The following is a 15,531-nucleotide window of genomic DNA, read 5'->3' on the forward strand; positions in this document are numbered from 1 at the left end:
CACACTGTCTCCGTTGTGCTCGCCCTTGTCCCACATCCTGCTTGCTACCCCCCCCCCGAAGTTGGTTGCCCTCCTACTTTTCGTGTTATCTGTTGGCGGACTTCTGCACTCTTTCTGCACACACACATACCCCGGTGTGCTTATGTGTGTGTATGCAATCGTATACGTGGTGCACCTGATCAGTGCATTTTACAACTCCCTTGCGGCACTGAACGGCGTGTTGCGCTCAGGGCACCCTCCTGTTGCCTCGTTTTGCTCTTGTCGCCCATCTCGTCGCACTATAGAGACGGTCGTCGAGTCGACGCCGTGCAGGCTCAAGTACGCGGAAAAGAGGCGGAAGCGAACGTATCCGTACGCACAGACACACTCATCTGAAGCGAGAGACGAGGAAGCAGTGAGTCTGCACTCAATCTGTTTTCTCTCTCTCCACACACACACACATGCACATGCACATGCACATAGTTTACTGGCGGTCACGCACATCTCGGATCTCATCGCAGCTTTTATTTTCGCAGTCCCGCTTGCACGTTGTGTGCATTCGCACGGGTCTGCCCTCCCCCTTCCGTGCTGGGAGCGGAGCGGTATCGTCCAACCGGAAGATCGAGAAGAGAGCGGACCGTGTATCAACCGAAAGCGCTCCAACGCAACGCCATTCGCACGCGTGGACACCGTCGAGGTGGGCCGCCTTCTTGTGCGGTCGCGGGTCGGATCGCGGAGGCTGCTTAGACCGCTGCACAAGAAGCCCCGAGGCGGTGCAGAAAGAAGGACAAAACGAGTTCTAGGAGTGTCTTGCTAGCTGCTCGTGTCGTTTCGGTGTGTGTTTCTGCTGAGTGGTCCAGTGGTTCTCTGCTTCGTGCTTGTTGTTTCCGCTGCGCCCTCGCTCACACTCCAACTGTGGCCTGCGCGTGCGTCTGTGAGCTTGTCACGTCTCTCCCGTCTCTTGACGGTGCCTCTGTCTGTGCCGTTTCTGTGTCTTCCTTTCCTCTGGATCAACGTGAGATACCGAAACACACACCTGTCCATCGCGTACACACACACACATATATATATATATACATACATTTCGTTGCTCGCCTTGAATGCACGCTGCTCGCTTGCCCTCTCCACCTCTCTTTATCCGTCTGCTTGCTGGCCTGGTTCTCTGTATTTGCCTGCGCGTCTTTCTCTCGGTGTCTGCCTTGGATTTTCTTGGTGTTCCTGCTCCCTTCCTGAGCGCTCCATGGGGCGCAATATCATCATACTTCTCTGTGGGTTTTCTTCGCAAAGGCGGCGCATCAGTGCCATTTGAGTCTTCCACCTTCGCTGATCTGTTATCCGCTGCCCTTTCTCCACGTCTCTACCCAGTACGCCGGCCGCCGTCGCCTTGCCGTGACACACACACACACACACACACACACACACACACACGGGAGTGCAGACGCGAAGCACCTCTCTTATCATTCTCTATCGTCGCCCCACCGGGGGTGCAGACACGATGCAGCAGATGGTAGTCACGTATGTCCTTTCCGGACTGGCGAACATCGCCGATGTGAACCCGAGGGACGTTCACACCTCCTTGTTCAACGGTAATGTGCGGGTCAACAACCTGTCACTGCGCCCAGAGACGATGAACAAAATCTTGCCGCTGCCTATCGAGGAAGGCACGGTGCCCGAGATGGAGCTGCAAGTTCCGAACCCCTCGACGGCAAACGCTATGGAGGTCAAGGTACACCGCGGACGACTGCTGCTGCCGCTAGATCTCTCCTCACCGCCTCTGGACCGCACACCGGAGCAGATTTTGCGCGGCGTCACGGACCACTCCATCCTTGGTTCTGCCGCTGCGGTGTCGGCGGATACCAGCTCGGAGCCGGTGTCACCCGCTAGTGAACCTGAGCCGGCGTCGTACGACTACTCTTGTGCCAACTCCGATATGGACGAAGAGGACTTCGCGTCGTGTGCCAGCGATGGCGATCTTTCGGATTGCGACTCCACGTGCTGCGGCAGCGGCTTTGGCTCCCCGACGTCGGCTGACGAGACGCAGGCGGCCGAGGTTGCAAAACAGGACGCTGGCTGGCTTGACTACCTGCGCTCGCGCGCGGCGCGGTCGGTGGAGTGGATCTGGCGTCGGCAGCTGCGCATTACCTTCACCGACCTCACCCTGACTCTGCCGTGCGACGCACGCAAGAAAATACACTTTGAAATCAGCGTGGACTCGTTTGTCGTCACAATCGAGCCGGCGCAGACTAGCGGTCGTGAGCAGATGAAGATTGTGAGCATGGAGATCGGTGGCGTCAGCGTCTTTGCCAGTGCCGACGACGTCCGCAGCCGTGTCATCGTCGTGGAGGCGCTCTCTATCAAGATCACAACGGTGTACGAGACGGGCACGGAGCGGGTCCTGCGCAAGAACGTGGCTCTCTCCTTCAACGGAACCAGCACTCTGACGGCTGACGAGGTAACCCTCCTTGCGCTGCTCAAGTGCCATCTGTCGCGGCAGATGCGCCTCAGCGTGCCAGCCTACTGTCTGCCATACTCGAGTCTTCGTGCCCGCGGCTCTCTTTGGCCGTATGTGAAGTGTTGCGTCGTGCAGGGACTGCGGGACTACCGACAGCGCTACAACTTCAACGCCTCGCACTTGCGCTTCTATGCCCACGCTAGAGAGCGCTACATGCAGCTGCTGAACGAGTGCCACCGTAATCAGAGCGTCGAGGATCGGCGGCAGGCGCTCGCGGACGCCGAGCAGGACCTGCGGTATGAGGACGTCATCTTGTATTTTCGCCGGCTCGTGCAGGCCAAGTACGCCGCTAACGCCGCCGCGCCGGTCGCGGAGGAGGTGCCGGAGTTGGAGTCTGCTGTTGTGTCCTCCACACACTTTGAGTGGAAGTTGGTGAAGGTCGTCTTGCCGGCACGCAACACTGTATTCGCCCGGAACACGGCACTCGTTTTCCGAAACGGGGAGACGGTATTCACTATTGCCTCCGTCTCACTCGACGCCGATGGCGCGGTGCAAACCATGATTGCCTCCACGACGAGCACGGTGGCACCGTGGGAGCTGCGCAACTCGGCGTTGAATGAAGAGACAGCGCTCATATACTTGCACACGAAGGAGGACTACGTATCGAGCGAGACTAAGGTGATCCTGCAGCAGATCGCACTGAAAGGGAGCATGGAAGGCGTGCTGTGCTGTCTGATGCCCATCGCCGAGGCGCTGCAGCAAATCGGGGAGCAAGAGAAATGTGGTGCTACCACCCAGGTTGTGCTGCCGGGACCCTTAAGCATCCCTCCTGCAGCGCGTGTGGTGAGGCCGTCGACGACGATTGTAGCGGTGCACAGCGTGTCGGTGCAGCTGGACGACTTTTGTTTCCTCCTCGACCGCCTTTCCGCCACCAGCGCCAAGGCACCGGGAACCCCCGGCAAGCTTGGCTGCACTCTGCGACAGAGCTACCTGCGCCACAAGACCACCTACGTCTTGGCCCCACTCGAGGTCCGCATGACCGCGCGTGGTGGCGTGGTGGTGTCGCGCGTTGCGCTCGAGGTGCCGCGCGAGACGTGGACGGTGTGGCGCCGCGATGCTGACAGCCTTCGCCTCCTGTTCCAGAAGCTGCCACGACTCGCTAACGCCGGCGTCGCTCACGCAACTGCTGCTCCAGCGCCTTCTTCCCCCAACACAAACCTCGACGCCCTGAAAGCCATGACCAAGGTATTGCAGTGGCCGCCGGTCTCCAGCTGTCCGCCCTTTGAGGTAGAGGAGGTGGCCGTGAACTTCTCTCCACTCGACTGCACAATTGCGTTGCATCAAGTCGCTGCGCAGACAGTGTCGCCGTCTCCCAGCAGATCGTACGGCACGCACTTCACGCTTCGACACGCCTCCGTTGAGTGCCACTACACAGGGCGTTTGGGCCTCTACATAGAACTAAAAGACGGCATGCGCGTTGGCATGAGCACAGAACCAGCGGCGGCTCTTGCGATGTCTATCCCTTCTATCCGCATCACAGGGCGCCGTGACAAGGAGGCGGCAGAGGTGTCACTGCTCGAGATTCGACGCTTCGAGGCCGTCGTACACAACACTGTGCAGTACGCGAGCATGTCTGGCGTGTCGCTGGCCGGCAGCGTCCAGCTAGCGGATGTAGACTTGATTTACAAGACCGACCCGAGCGTGGTGCCGCTGGCTGACCGACCGTGTCTCACCTCCTACGTGCAGGTGGCTGTCGAAGTGAATGCCATCGATTTGGGCCAGCTATGCGCCGTGCCATCGCATGCAGTGGCCTGTGTCTTAGGGGAGATCTACCGCTTCGCGTGCGCGGAAATCGTCTCGGAGGAGTACTACCGCACCTTCTTCAGCTGCTTCAGCGACGTGGCACTGCAGGTGGTGATGCGCGAGTGTGTTGTGCGCTGTGGCGCTGCTGGGGGGCATCCGACGCCCGGCAGGGAGTTGTTGCTGTCCATGTCCAACACGGCCAGCGAGGGGCGCGTCGCGGCGCTCGATGTATACCAACCGCACCTCTTCGCCACACCAGACAGCTTTCCGATACTAATTCTGAATGATGTCGGGCGGCTTTCCATGGATGTTGACGTGTCGCAGCTGACGGTGCTCCTGTCAGCGCCTGTGGCGACGTCTCCCTCGAGCGTAGCGGTGATAGTGAGTGTGATGCACTGGCGGATGCCGCTGGAGAAGATGCCATTCTGGTGTGCAGAGGCGCAGGAGATTCCGTCGGTGCCGCAGCAGATCACCTTGGAGGCGGTGCGAGTAATTGCGCGTCTCGACCACACGGACGCCGACCTACAGCCGGCTCTGGAGGCTTCCCTGTCAGGACTTACGGCGGAGACTGTCAGCGGCACTGGCGCTGCCGCGGCGGACTTGCCCGGGCTCCCCATTTCGAGGGATCTCCAGCTGAGTCCGTCGGAGAGCGACCGCGGCAGCTGCGCTTCCTCGACCGAGGAGCAGTGGGAGACGACGCAAGTGTCACTGCGGCGGTGGAGTGTCGACGTGGACTTGTCGGCGCCGGTTTCTGACTTCGGCAAACTGCAGCACATGCTTAGTGCCGTCGCTTCAGCGCAGCAGTGCCTCGCCCGCCGCGTCGTCCTGCGTGAGAGCGTCGCAGCAACAAACTTTGACTTGGACGACTGCGGCGACGTCTTCCTCGACGCGCCGACTCAGATTCTTGTGGTGGAGAGTTGTTTGTTTCGCGCATCGTCGAGCGACCGACACGTCGTGGTTTGCCCAGGCACGTCAGCGGTGTTTCGGCGATGCGTGTTTCCCAACCGCGGCGGTGGCGACCTCATCCGGGTGTCGAGTCGATCGGCTCTCTTCCTGTGCGAGGACTGTTGCGTCGAGGGTGAGGCGGCACCAATGGCCATGGCCTCCGCCGCCCCCGCCACAGCTCCCACCGTGCCGTCGCCGAGGAGCAGCGCTGCGGACGCCGGCGTGAGGCCGCGGCGACGCACGCATGTGACGGTCGAGGAAGGCTGCGTCGCCATTGGGCTCGACGCCAGTTCACGGGTGGTGCTCACGCAGCGAGCGCTCGCCTTGACCCACAAGCAAAAGACTCGCCGCTCCTTCTTCAAGCTACGCAACGGCGAGGTTCGAATCGAGTACGCGGATGCAGAACAGCGGGTGCCCGTCCTTACAAAAACGTCCCTGGAGGGCGATTTTGCCGTGTATCTGCCGAATCGCTCGTGCTCCGCGAGCTGTTCGGTTACTTGCGGCGAGGTGACCATCCCACTTCTGTTCTCCAAGATGCATGCTGCTCAGGAGCGTCTGGAGCTGCTGACCAGTTTCTCACGCGCGGAGGCGGCTGACGCATCCGGGCGGACAGCGGCTTCCGCAGACGACCTTTCGGCGGCGACCTACGTTGTCCCGCCGCCACCGTCGGCTTCTCCGGAGAAGCAGCAGCGCTTTCCGTACGACTCGTGGAAGCTGCTGCTGTCTCTCTCCCTAATTCCGCTGACGGTGAGACTTCTTGGCGGCATGACGGTGGCGCGGGTCACGTTCTCGAACGCCTTTGTGTGGTCCAAGCGGGAGCCTTTCGCTGAGGCGCAGCTGGAGGCGCGCATCGCCGTACACGACATGGCACTGTGGGAGTGGCCTCAGCAGTCCTTTCAGTCCGTCGTGACCAGTCCTGTCTTCGTTGGTGTGCAGGGTCGTATGCCGACCCCTCTCAGCGCGAGCGTGACGGCGTCCGTCTCTCCCGTGCAAGCTGCCGTGTCGACCGACCAGGTAAAGCTGATGCTCCACGCCCTGTCTAGCAACGCAGCGGCTGCAGTGTCTGCGCGTCCCGCAACGGCACCAGCACAGACGGAAAGCATCTCGCCACAGGGGCTTTGCTGGTACAACTACACCGGCGTCGCTCTGCAGGCGCGCGGCGGCCACGGCGCGATCGTCCGCGTTCCGGCGAGGCCGCGAGCAGCAGGAGACGCGCCGTCACAGGTCTCGGAGGCAACCAACGCGGTTTCACCGCTCATAGTCACGGAGATCGACGGGACGGCCGTAGACTACGTGGAGCGCGACGTGGTCGAGAAAGAACGGAGTGGGACGGGCTCGGCGCCGGGGTACCTGACGCCGCTCTTTGTGTCGCGCAAGACGGTGGTGTTGGCAGACAAGCGGCGCTTCCACGTTACTTCCACGCTGAAGCGCGACTTGGTGCACGCCATCTCCGTGCGCACGCTGGTGCAGATCGAGAACGAGACACCGCTTCCTCTCGTGCTCACAGCCGGCGGCCAAAGCGCGTGCATCGTGGAACCCTTCACGCTCTCATGTGTGCCAGAGGCGATGATGCACCGCACTGACATCAGTGTAGCGGTGACGCTGACGAAGGCGGGTGCCGCTACGCTGAGGGAGCCGCTGTTGCCAAAGTCCATACCCGCCATGGATTTCTATCAGTGCTGTCATCAGCAGGGCCGTCCCCCTGCGGACATGGCGCGCGAGTTTGTCTCTCAACTGGACGGGTCTTCAACGTTCATGGTGACGATGTTCGAACTGCAAGGCCCTGTGCTGCTCTTGCGCTTCCGCGGTGCTAGGCCGCACGTCGTAAACGACACTGTGTACCCTCTGCGCGTCACCGCCGTCAACACCCTTGGTGAGATGCTGGCGAGCGAGTATGTTCTTGCAGGAGAGCGGGCATACTTCCTCAATCTGCCGCCGACCGGGGCGGTGCATGGCGATGTGCACCTTTGTGTGGACGACGACGAGTACGAGGCGCACGTTGAAGAGGCCCTGTTCGACCGCGAGACGGCCCGCATGAACAGCAGCGTGCTCATGACCCACCAGGCGCACCCACGCCGCTACTTCTTTCACTTCAGCTTGTCTGTGGAGAGCAGGGGGCCGGCCGGAGAGTACGGCGTTGCCGTCACGGCTGGCTGCCACTGCCTCGTGAAGAACTGCACCACGATGGACCTCTTCTTCTTCACCGGTGAGGGCAACTCCGTCGGGACAATGGGCACGAGGGGGCTGCCAGGCTCCACTGCCTCAGGCGCAATCGGCTACGTTCCGTCGAACGTGGTACTGCGTATCAAGCCGAAGGGTGCTGCTTTATCCGAGGCCTTCGAGATTGACAGGAGCGGCGAGGGGTGCGTCATTCAGTGCGACCATGCCCCCGAGGCGAGCGCATTCTCCGCGTTGTACTTCCTTCTGCGCACCGTCTCAGCCAGCCCTGCCCACCGTCTCGCGGAGCTGCTGCCCGCGGTGGTGTTTCGCAACCGCCACGCCCGCTACACGCTGCTCGTCAAGCACGTCGTCCGCGAAGCGGGTGCCGTCAAACCACTAGAGGAGACCGTGTTCGAGGTGCCACCACACAGTGACTGCTGTTACTACACCCTGTCCAAGTACGGCTACACAAACGACCTTCTCTTTGCGTGGTGCAGTGGCAGCGGCGGCTGCGCCGCCGCTTCGAGCAGGTTCTCCTCCGTCGTCGAGACAGACCTGGCTCCTGGCACGACATGGAGCGGGTTCGTGTGCGTCGGCGCCACCCATCATCAGATTGACATCGCGAAGGGAAGCCTCTATGAGACGGCGTACGTGACGGTCGGCCCGGCTGTGCTGCCGAGGGTGAAGCTGGTGAACTTCACGAGCATCAGCTTCCGTGACGTGGGCTGCTACCAAGTCGCTTTCCCTCGACCCTCCAAGAACAACAAGTACCTGCTCCTCACGAGCACCGACGGCGCTGTGTACACGGTGGATCTGCTGCAAGAAGAGCCGTTGGAGCTCGACGCGGGGGTAACGGTGCAGACAATTCGTGGTGAGGGTGACCGGTGCTGCGTGGTGTTGTCAAGCAGGTGGGTATTCACGACCAAAGGCAAGACGTGGGCGGAGGAGGTTCAGATTTCAGTCAATGTGCAGACGAACGGCGTGTCGTTGCGTCTGCGTGACGCGAACACCGATCCGCTGCATCTCTGCTGGCGGTCACTGGCGGCGAACGTCATGTGGACTCAGATGATCTCCGTGCAGTGCAGCGTGACTGGCATCTGTCTCGAGAGCCACTACGAGGGCCGCAAGCAGCAGGTAGCTGAGCCGTTCGACGCTGATGTAAGCCTTCGTGAGATGCGTCGCACGAGCCGGGACGTCTATCTCAAGGGCTTCTATCTTGGCCTGCAGCAGCTCACTATCACTGTCTCCGAAGTTCTGCTGTATCAGCTACAGATGGTCGCATCGCGCTGCCGCGTAGACATGGTGTTTGACCCACTGGCATGGGTGCAGGAGCCTACCGCGGTGGCGTTGCTGCGGAGTGTGCCCGTCACCCTGCCGCAGCACCTGCACATTGGCAGCGCTAGCATCGCAGAAACGCCGCTGGAGCTGAGCTGGGACCGCAGCACGCTCCCGCCGCATGACTTTCTGCTCGGCGACTCAGCTATCTCAAAGCTGATTCCGTCCCTCCATCATGCCATGCTCGTCTTGCCAAAATTACAGCTCCGAAATGTGTCGCGTGTGTCGCTGGCGCAGCTGATCGGCCGCGTCCGGCAAATTCTCATCATGGAGGTGGTGAAGCAGATACCGAAGATGGTCACCACGGTAGGGTTCTTCAAGAAGAACTCGTCCCTTCTCGAGAAGGTCACTTCCACCGTGTCGTCCTTTCTCTTCCGTACCTCGGACCAGACGGACACCACTGACGACGGCGGCTCGGCGCTGATATGACGAGAGGCACAGCCGGCAGTGCTTGCTCTTGGACTGAGAGCAAGCGAACCAAATTGTGTGTGTGTGTGCATGTGTGCGCGTTTGATGCGCTCCTCAAACCAGTCCACAGGTGCTCTCTTCCCTGCATGTGCGGAAGCTCACACGTGCAACGGCAGCACTCTCTTACAAGGCGCCACGTCGGCTCACATGTCTCCCACTGTCTCTCCTCCTCGTTTGTGGTCGCGGTGCGCATCTGACGACACTGCTGCCGTCGTCTCTCCGGCGCCTTTTCTGCCTTTCGCTTGCTGCCGGACGGGGTGCACTACCGGGCGGCAGCACACAGTGACTTTGCCCTAGCAGAGTACGGCTGAATGCAAGCTCCGCGCGTCCTAATCTTCACGCACCCCATCTCCTCTTCCCCTTGTGCGTTCTGCCATGTTGCCGTGCTTCCTTCCCTTGAACACCACCGCGCCAAACAAACAACAACAAAATCGCCTTCCTCCGGCGTGCTCGCGCACTCTCTCGCTCGGGTGCCTTCGACGCACACACACCTATATATATATATATATACCTGCACAGTAAGTTGCCAAACGTTCTTCAATCCACTTGAGAGTCCTCCGTCCGTTTCTCTGTTCACACACGCACTTGGTCTCGACTGTGTACGCACGCTGCCCTCTAAGCGTTCCGGGATTCCCTTGCACTCTCCCCTTTTCTTCGGGCTTGGTTCTTCTCTGCCGTGATAGTGCTCTGTGACGAGTAAGTGTGCGCCTGCTTTTCGGTGCCTTCGCGCATTGTATCTGCACAGAGATCATGTCTCGACTTCCCGGAGAACCACTGTCGGAGGCGGCGCAGCGTGAGCTGACGGCGCCAGACCGCCACCCGGAGGATGGGGTGGTGAATACGAAAACCAAATCGCAACCGTCGGGTATTACAGACCGTCAAGATGACAATCCCGAGTTGACAAAGAAGCCGCACGCAGAGGCGGACGACACCAACACAGGAGAGGCGATGGACGATGACGATGCCGAGGCGGTTGCTGACAAGAAGCACTACTCGAAGTTTCGCCTGTGGTTTCAGAAGGTCGTGCCGCCGGGCGGTGTCATCGCGAGCTCCTTCACCCTGGGCAGCTCCACTCTTGGCGCCGGTATCCTTGGTCTGCCGGCCGCGTTCAACAGCATGGGCTTTGTGACTGCGCTGCTTGTGCTCATATTGGTGACAGTGCTCACGATCTTCTCTTTGTGGCTGCTGGCGCGGTGCTCCGACGCATCGAAGGTTCGGACGTACGAGGATGTGGCTCGTGTGCTGCTCGGCCGTGGCGCCGACTACGCGGCCGCTGTTTTCATGCTCGGTTTCTGTCTCGGCGGCGCCGTCAGCTACATCATTTCCATCGGTGACCTGCTCACTCCTATCTTTGACGACCCTAGTGTGCCAGAGCTCCTGCGGACGAAGATCGGCAACAGCATCATCACGTCCGCAGTGTGGCTCGTTGTCATCCTACCCTTGTGCCTGCCCAAGAATATTGACTCCCTCCGGCACACGTCCATCATAAGCGTCACCATGGTCGTGTTCTTTGTCATCTGCATCATGCAAGACAGCTGCGAGTTCATGGCGAAGAACGGGTGGCGCAAGGATATCAAGTTCTTCAACACTGGCAATGGCGCCATTCAGGGCCTGGGCACTGTCATCTTCGCCTGCCTCGTCCAGATCAACGCGCAGGAAGTCTACTATGAGATGGCGAATCCGACGCCGCGAAACATGGTGCGTAACAGCACAATTGCTATGAGCGGCTGCGGTCTCTTGTACGTTCTCGCTGGCGTGTTCGGCTGCGCGCGTTTCGGCTCCACGGTGAAGTCATCCATCCTGCTCAAGTACCAGCCGCGTGAGGCGCCGCAGTTCTGGTTCGCCTATTTCGGCATCGTCGTAAAGATTTGCGTGGCCTTTGCGCTGCACCAGCTGCCGTTGCGCGACAGCGTCTACCACTTCTTCTCGTGGGACGTCTACCGCATGCCCTGGTGGAGGAACGCCCTCATTTGCGGCGGTATCGCGGCATTCGTGCTGGTCGTTGGCCTCCTAGTCCCGGACCTCAACATAGTCCTCGGCCTCGTCGGCTCCCTCTGCGGCGGCTTCATCGGCTTCATCTTCCCATCTCTCATGATCATGTACGCGGGTAAATGGAGCCTGAAGAATGTGGGGTTGCTAGAGTGGTCGCTGACCTATATCCTCCTCCTTGTTGGCGTCGTCGCCGTCGTCTTTGGCACCTGCGCTTCCATCTACTCGATCGTCTGACTGTAAGGCTGAGGTGATCATGACCCATTGGCGCTGCGGGAGGGGGAGGTGCCGGCTTGGGGCTAGCGCTGCAGCCACCATGTTCTTTGTGCGCGGTGTAGCGCAGAGTACTGTTACTGGCGCACGCATTCGTGGAACGGCTTCTTCTATATACTTCACCAAGCACCTGTGGGCCTGTGTAGCCAGTGCTACTGGTTTGCGTATCTGTGCCCGCGCCTGTCGCGTTGGGGTGCGTTTGTGTCTGCGCTTGCGGGGCGCACAAGGAGGACGCGGAGGCCGTTGCCGCACTTCGCACACACACACACACAAGGACCGCGATGCATATGCATCCACGCCGGCGCACCCAGGTACCCGCACAGAAGGACAGAGAAACCTGCAGAAAGGCAAAAAAAACGGGGGAAACCAGGAAAACAAAACAAGTGAAGCCCCTCCGTGTGGTCCGTCTGCCTGTTGCTGTCTGCTCCTCCCCGATCCCGTCTCTCTCTTTCTCTGCTGCCTTCCTCCCTCCCCCACTTGCGATTCTTTTTATCTTATTTGTTTGCGGCTGTCGTGTTTACGCTCTTTTCCTTGTTTGCCTTCGGCTACCTCGCTGCCCACCTCCCCTCCCCCTCCTCTTCTCGTGTGTGTGTGCTTTTCTTTTTGCCTTCCGTAAGTTTCCTTTTCTCCACGTCACACACTTTTGCGTGGCGGTGCGACTACGTGTGCGTTGGCTTGTGCTCGGCTGTCCTGCTTATGTGAGGGCATCGATGTCAGCACACACGCGTGTCTCTCTCTGTCTGTGCATTCTGGCATCCCTTTCCTGTTCCCGCGTTGTAGTTACCAGAGGAGGTGTGACACCCGCGATGGCACGTTGCCTCTGTGCTCCCTCCTCGCACCTCCACGTAGTGCTGCAAGCTTCTTTGCTCCACATACTGCTCCCCTTCCTTTCGCAGCAAAGGTGCATATTTCATATGTAGGGAGGCGTCACGTAGAGGAGCGCATGGTTCACAGCTGGGCGTCTTCTCTCTTCTTCTCTCCTCTTTTTTTTTCACTGTGTGCTAGGCCACTTTTCTAGCCTGTGGGTTGCCTTCTCCTGTGACGTTCGAGGATGTGCGCATCGGTGCGCTTCACGTGATGGTGTGCTTCACTTATCCTTTGGTTGGATCAGAGAAGATGGCGTCATTGTGCTTGCCTTCTCGCTCCGACTTAAGGCGTGATTCCGGACACCTCCGCCCTTCACAGCGTGAGCGCGCCGTGTTGTTCGTTTCGAGCTCTTACACAACGAAGGATTTGACTCCGAGAACTGCAGCAGGAAAGCAAACGGTGAGAGATGAAGCGCTCACGCATTGCCTCACCTGTATGTGTGTGCGTGTGTGTGGCATGTGCTCGTCTTTGGTTGTGCATCAATACCCTCCTGCTGAGTGGTTGTATGAACCCCCTCTCCTGCTCTGACCGTGTGCTCCTTCGACTTCTCTCTTCTCTAGACTATTATATGCATGTATATATATATATATATGTGTGTGTGTGTGTGTGCGTTTGGATTCGCATGCCAAGCGGAGAAGCGCCTAAGCGGGGGCACTTCAAGGAATGGAGGCATGCGATGCGTTCCCAATTCCCGTATATGTGAGACTACCATCGCGAACACGCTTTCTCTGTCTGCGGCTTACAATCCATCCAGACGAGTCATGGGGGAGGGAGGGATCACTACCACGTGCTTCAACTGTTGCTGCTGCTAGCTAACATGCATGTACCAATGCTTTGCACGTAGCTTCGTATTGCAGCAACATTGAGCAGCATCTGCGTACCCCCTCTTTCCTACTCTCCCTCTTGCACATATGTACAGAAGCGGACAAACCGGCACAGGCGCAGCACCGACACGTTTTTTTACTACTCCCTGGAAAACATATATGTAGAAAATGAAAAACAGAAAAAAAAACGAAGTTTTGAGAAGTGCAACGAAGACAGAACCGCCGATAGAAGCGATATGCCGATGCGATAGGGGACACGCAAAGAGAGACCCTTCGAATGTAGGATGGCTTTGAAGAGGAAGCGCGGAATGCCCCCTACCTCCTTTTCCCCAACTCTATCGCGGTGCCACCGGGCTCGTCATTGCCTCCCCTCCACCGTACCCATAGGCCCAATGACGCGCTACTTTCCCTCCTCCCCCCCGCCTGGCTGACTTCTGGCCCATTATGCGCCGAGAGCAGGGAGAATGCGGGCTGTCGAGTTTGGTTGCTGCTGCTGTTGTCCATGCTCTTTTTTCCTTTTCTTCCGTATTCTTATACCCTCCTTCTCCCCTTCTTTTTCATGATTTTTTTTCTTGTTTGTGTGGCTTTCCAACAATTCGAGTTCTTTATGTTTCTTCCTCACCGTTTGTTCCGATGCTTCCATCATCGCGGGGGATCGTTTTCATGGCTCTGCCCGAGACACGCAGCCGATTTTCTTTTTTTTTCTGGATTTCAGCAAAGTTGTTTCCCTCTTCTCTTTTCATAGTTCTCTCGCTTGGTTCTCTTTCAGCTGCTTGTCTCTCTTGTGTCTTTCTTCGTCTGTCATCAGGCGTGTACGATCAAACGCACACGCACACACACAGGCGAAAGCGCACAAATGTGGGCAAACAGCCGCCAGCATGTACTGGAAGATATAGAGCTGCTGCTGACATGGAGAAAGTGTGTGTGTGCGCGCGCTAATCCATGTGGACAGTTGTGTACGTATGTGTCACTTTCTGTGCAGGTATGTGCGTACGTGATGCCACCTTCTCATACAGCATGCTAGCCGTGCATCTTTTTTTCCATTTGCTTTGATACCGATATTCTTATATATGTATGTCTCCCAGAGCCGCGTCTCAGCGTACCTGCTTTTCGTGTTGTAAGGCAGCGTACAACAGTTCGAATGGCTTGTGTGAAAACGAAGTGAAAAAAAGAAGGAGACCAAACAGGAAAGAAACAACGCAAGAAAACGTCATCTATGCACACACACACACACACACACACACACAGAGAGAGAGCGATTCCTGCCTAGCGCCCCGAGCTCAACATGATGTCTCTCAATGCCCCTGTGACCCTCCTAGCATGCCCTTCTCTCTTCACGCATCTTCCACGCTTTCTTGCTTCTTTTTTTTGATTTGTTGAGCAGGGGTCTTTTTTCCTGCTCTCTGTGCCTGAGGGGAGCGTGCTTGACTACATGCAGCGACAACTTCCGCTGCACCCACGCCCCATCTGGTGCACTCCACACTGACGCACTCGTTTGGCATGTGCTGTATTGGACTGTCTGCCGTGGCGGCCCAAGCAGGATTGCAAACGCGCCATGGTGCACTAAGCCGCACTATTGCACGATGCACGTCCTCGTGTCCCCATCCATGACATTGCCCCTCCGTTCTGGAATTGAGCACGTCTCGTTGCGGCAGCCATTCCAGTGGTCATCAACGACATCCAGCGCCTGCGTTGCCGGCATGCAACCGAAAACGTGATGAGACATGATCTCACAGTACCACGCCGTTCGCTGGACGTCAGAGGCTGCGACGCGTCAGCATTAATCGTGCAACTGTCAAAAGGGAGTCTCACCAGCGTGATTGCGGCAGCGGAATCGACTGCCGCGCGTGCCCACGCTCAGCTACTGGGCTCACAGGATACGTGTAGGAGCATAATCATCACCTTCGTTGGTGGAAAGAATGTTCAGCCGTTTGACGACACAACCAACAGCGTCCGAACTGTCCAGCCTCTCGAGTGTGCCAGCCGGTAGCTGCGACTGTGCGCTCTTCTCCTGACGCTCGGTGACACATCCGCTGTACGGCACGTACCTGCAGCTTCACGGGTGCTCCTTACTACGCCGTAGGAGGTGCATGTCGATAACGATGCTAGCACGGTTAAGTTGTCACAAGCGACAGTACCGCAGATTCGAGGTGCTTGTTGCTGGATGCTTCAGCGGCATATCTCAGAATGGTGTCGCTCCGCCCAGGGGGGAACTGAGCGTACGGTGCGTTGTGTGCTCCTCCACATCCTCACGCAAGCTTGTGGACAGGTGGTTCTCGGCTTCCACACGTCACTGTTGAGGGTTGGAGTAGGTGCCGGTGTGATATACGCACGCTCACTGCACCCAAGAGCCTCAGCAGCCCCGGCCTAACAGGCGGGGAGTGCACGACCCTACTCGCCGTCGAGGTGTGTCCCCACATGTGCGTGTGGACCGCT

The 15,531-nt window shown here is 58.6% G+C and overlaps 2 protein-coding genes across 2 annotated transcripts; both read left to right on the forward strand.

Moving 5' to 3' along the window:
• Nucleotides 1-1,474: 1,474 nt before the first annotated feature.
• On the forward strand, nt 1,475-9,103 carry LDBPK_071330 (hypothetical protein, conserved; the record flags this gene model as incomplete). The annotated part of the gene is made up of 1 exon (XM_003858516.1): nt 1,475-9,103. The coding sequence occupies one exon, from the start codon at nt 1,475-1,477 to the stop codon at nt 9,101-9,103; it is 7,629 nt and encodes a 2,542-aa protein (XP_003858564.1).
• A 789-nt stretch (nt 9,104-9,892) lies between these two features.
• LDBPK_071340 (amino acid transporter, putative) lies at nt 9,893-11,368 on the forward strand (the record flags this gene model as incomplete). Its single annotated transcript, XM_003858517.1, has 1 exon — nt 9,893-11,368. One exon carries the CDS (start codon nt 9,893-9,895, stop codon nt 11,366-11,368), a length of 1,476 nt encoding a protein of 491 aa, XP_003858565.1.
• Nucleotides 11,369-15,531: the final 4,163 nt, after the last annotated feature.

This window comes from Leishmania donovani, chromosome 7, assembly GCF_000227135.1.
Source record: "Leishmania donovani BPK282A1 complete genome, chromosome 7".
NCBI classification, from domain to species: Eukaryota; Euglenozoa; class Kinetoplastea; order Trypanosomatida; family Trypanosomatidae; genus Leishmania; species Leishmania donovani.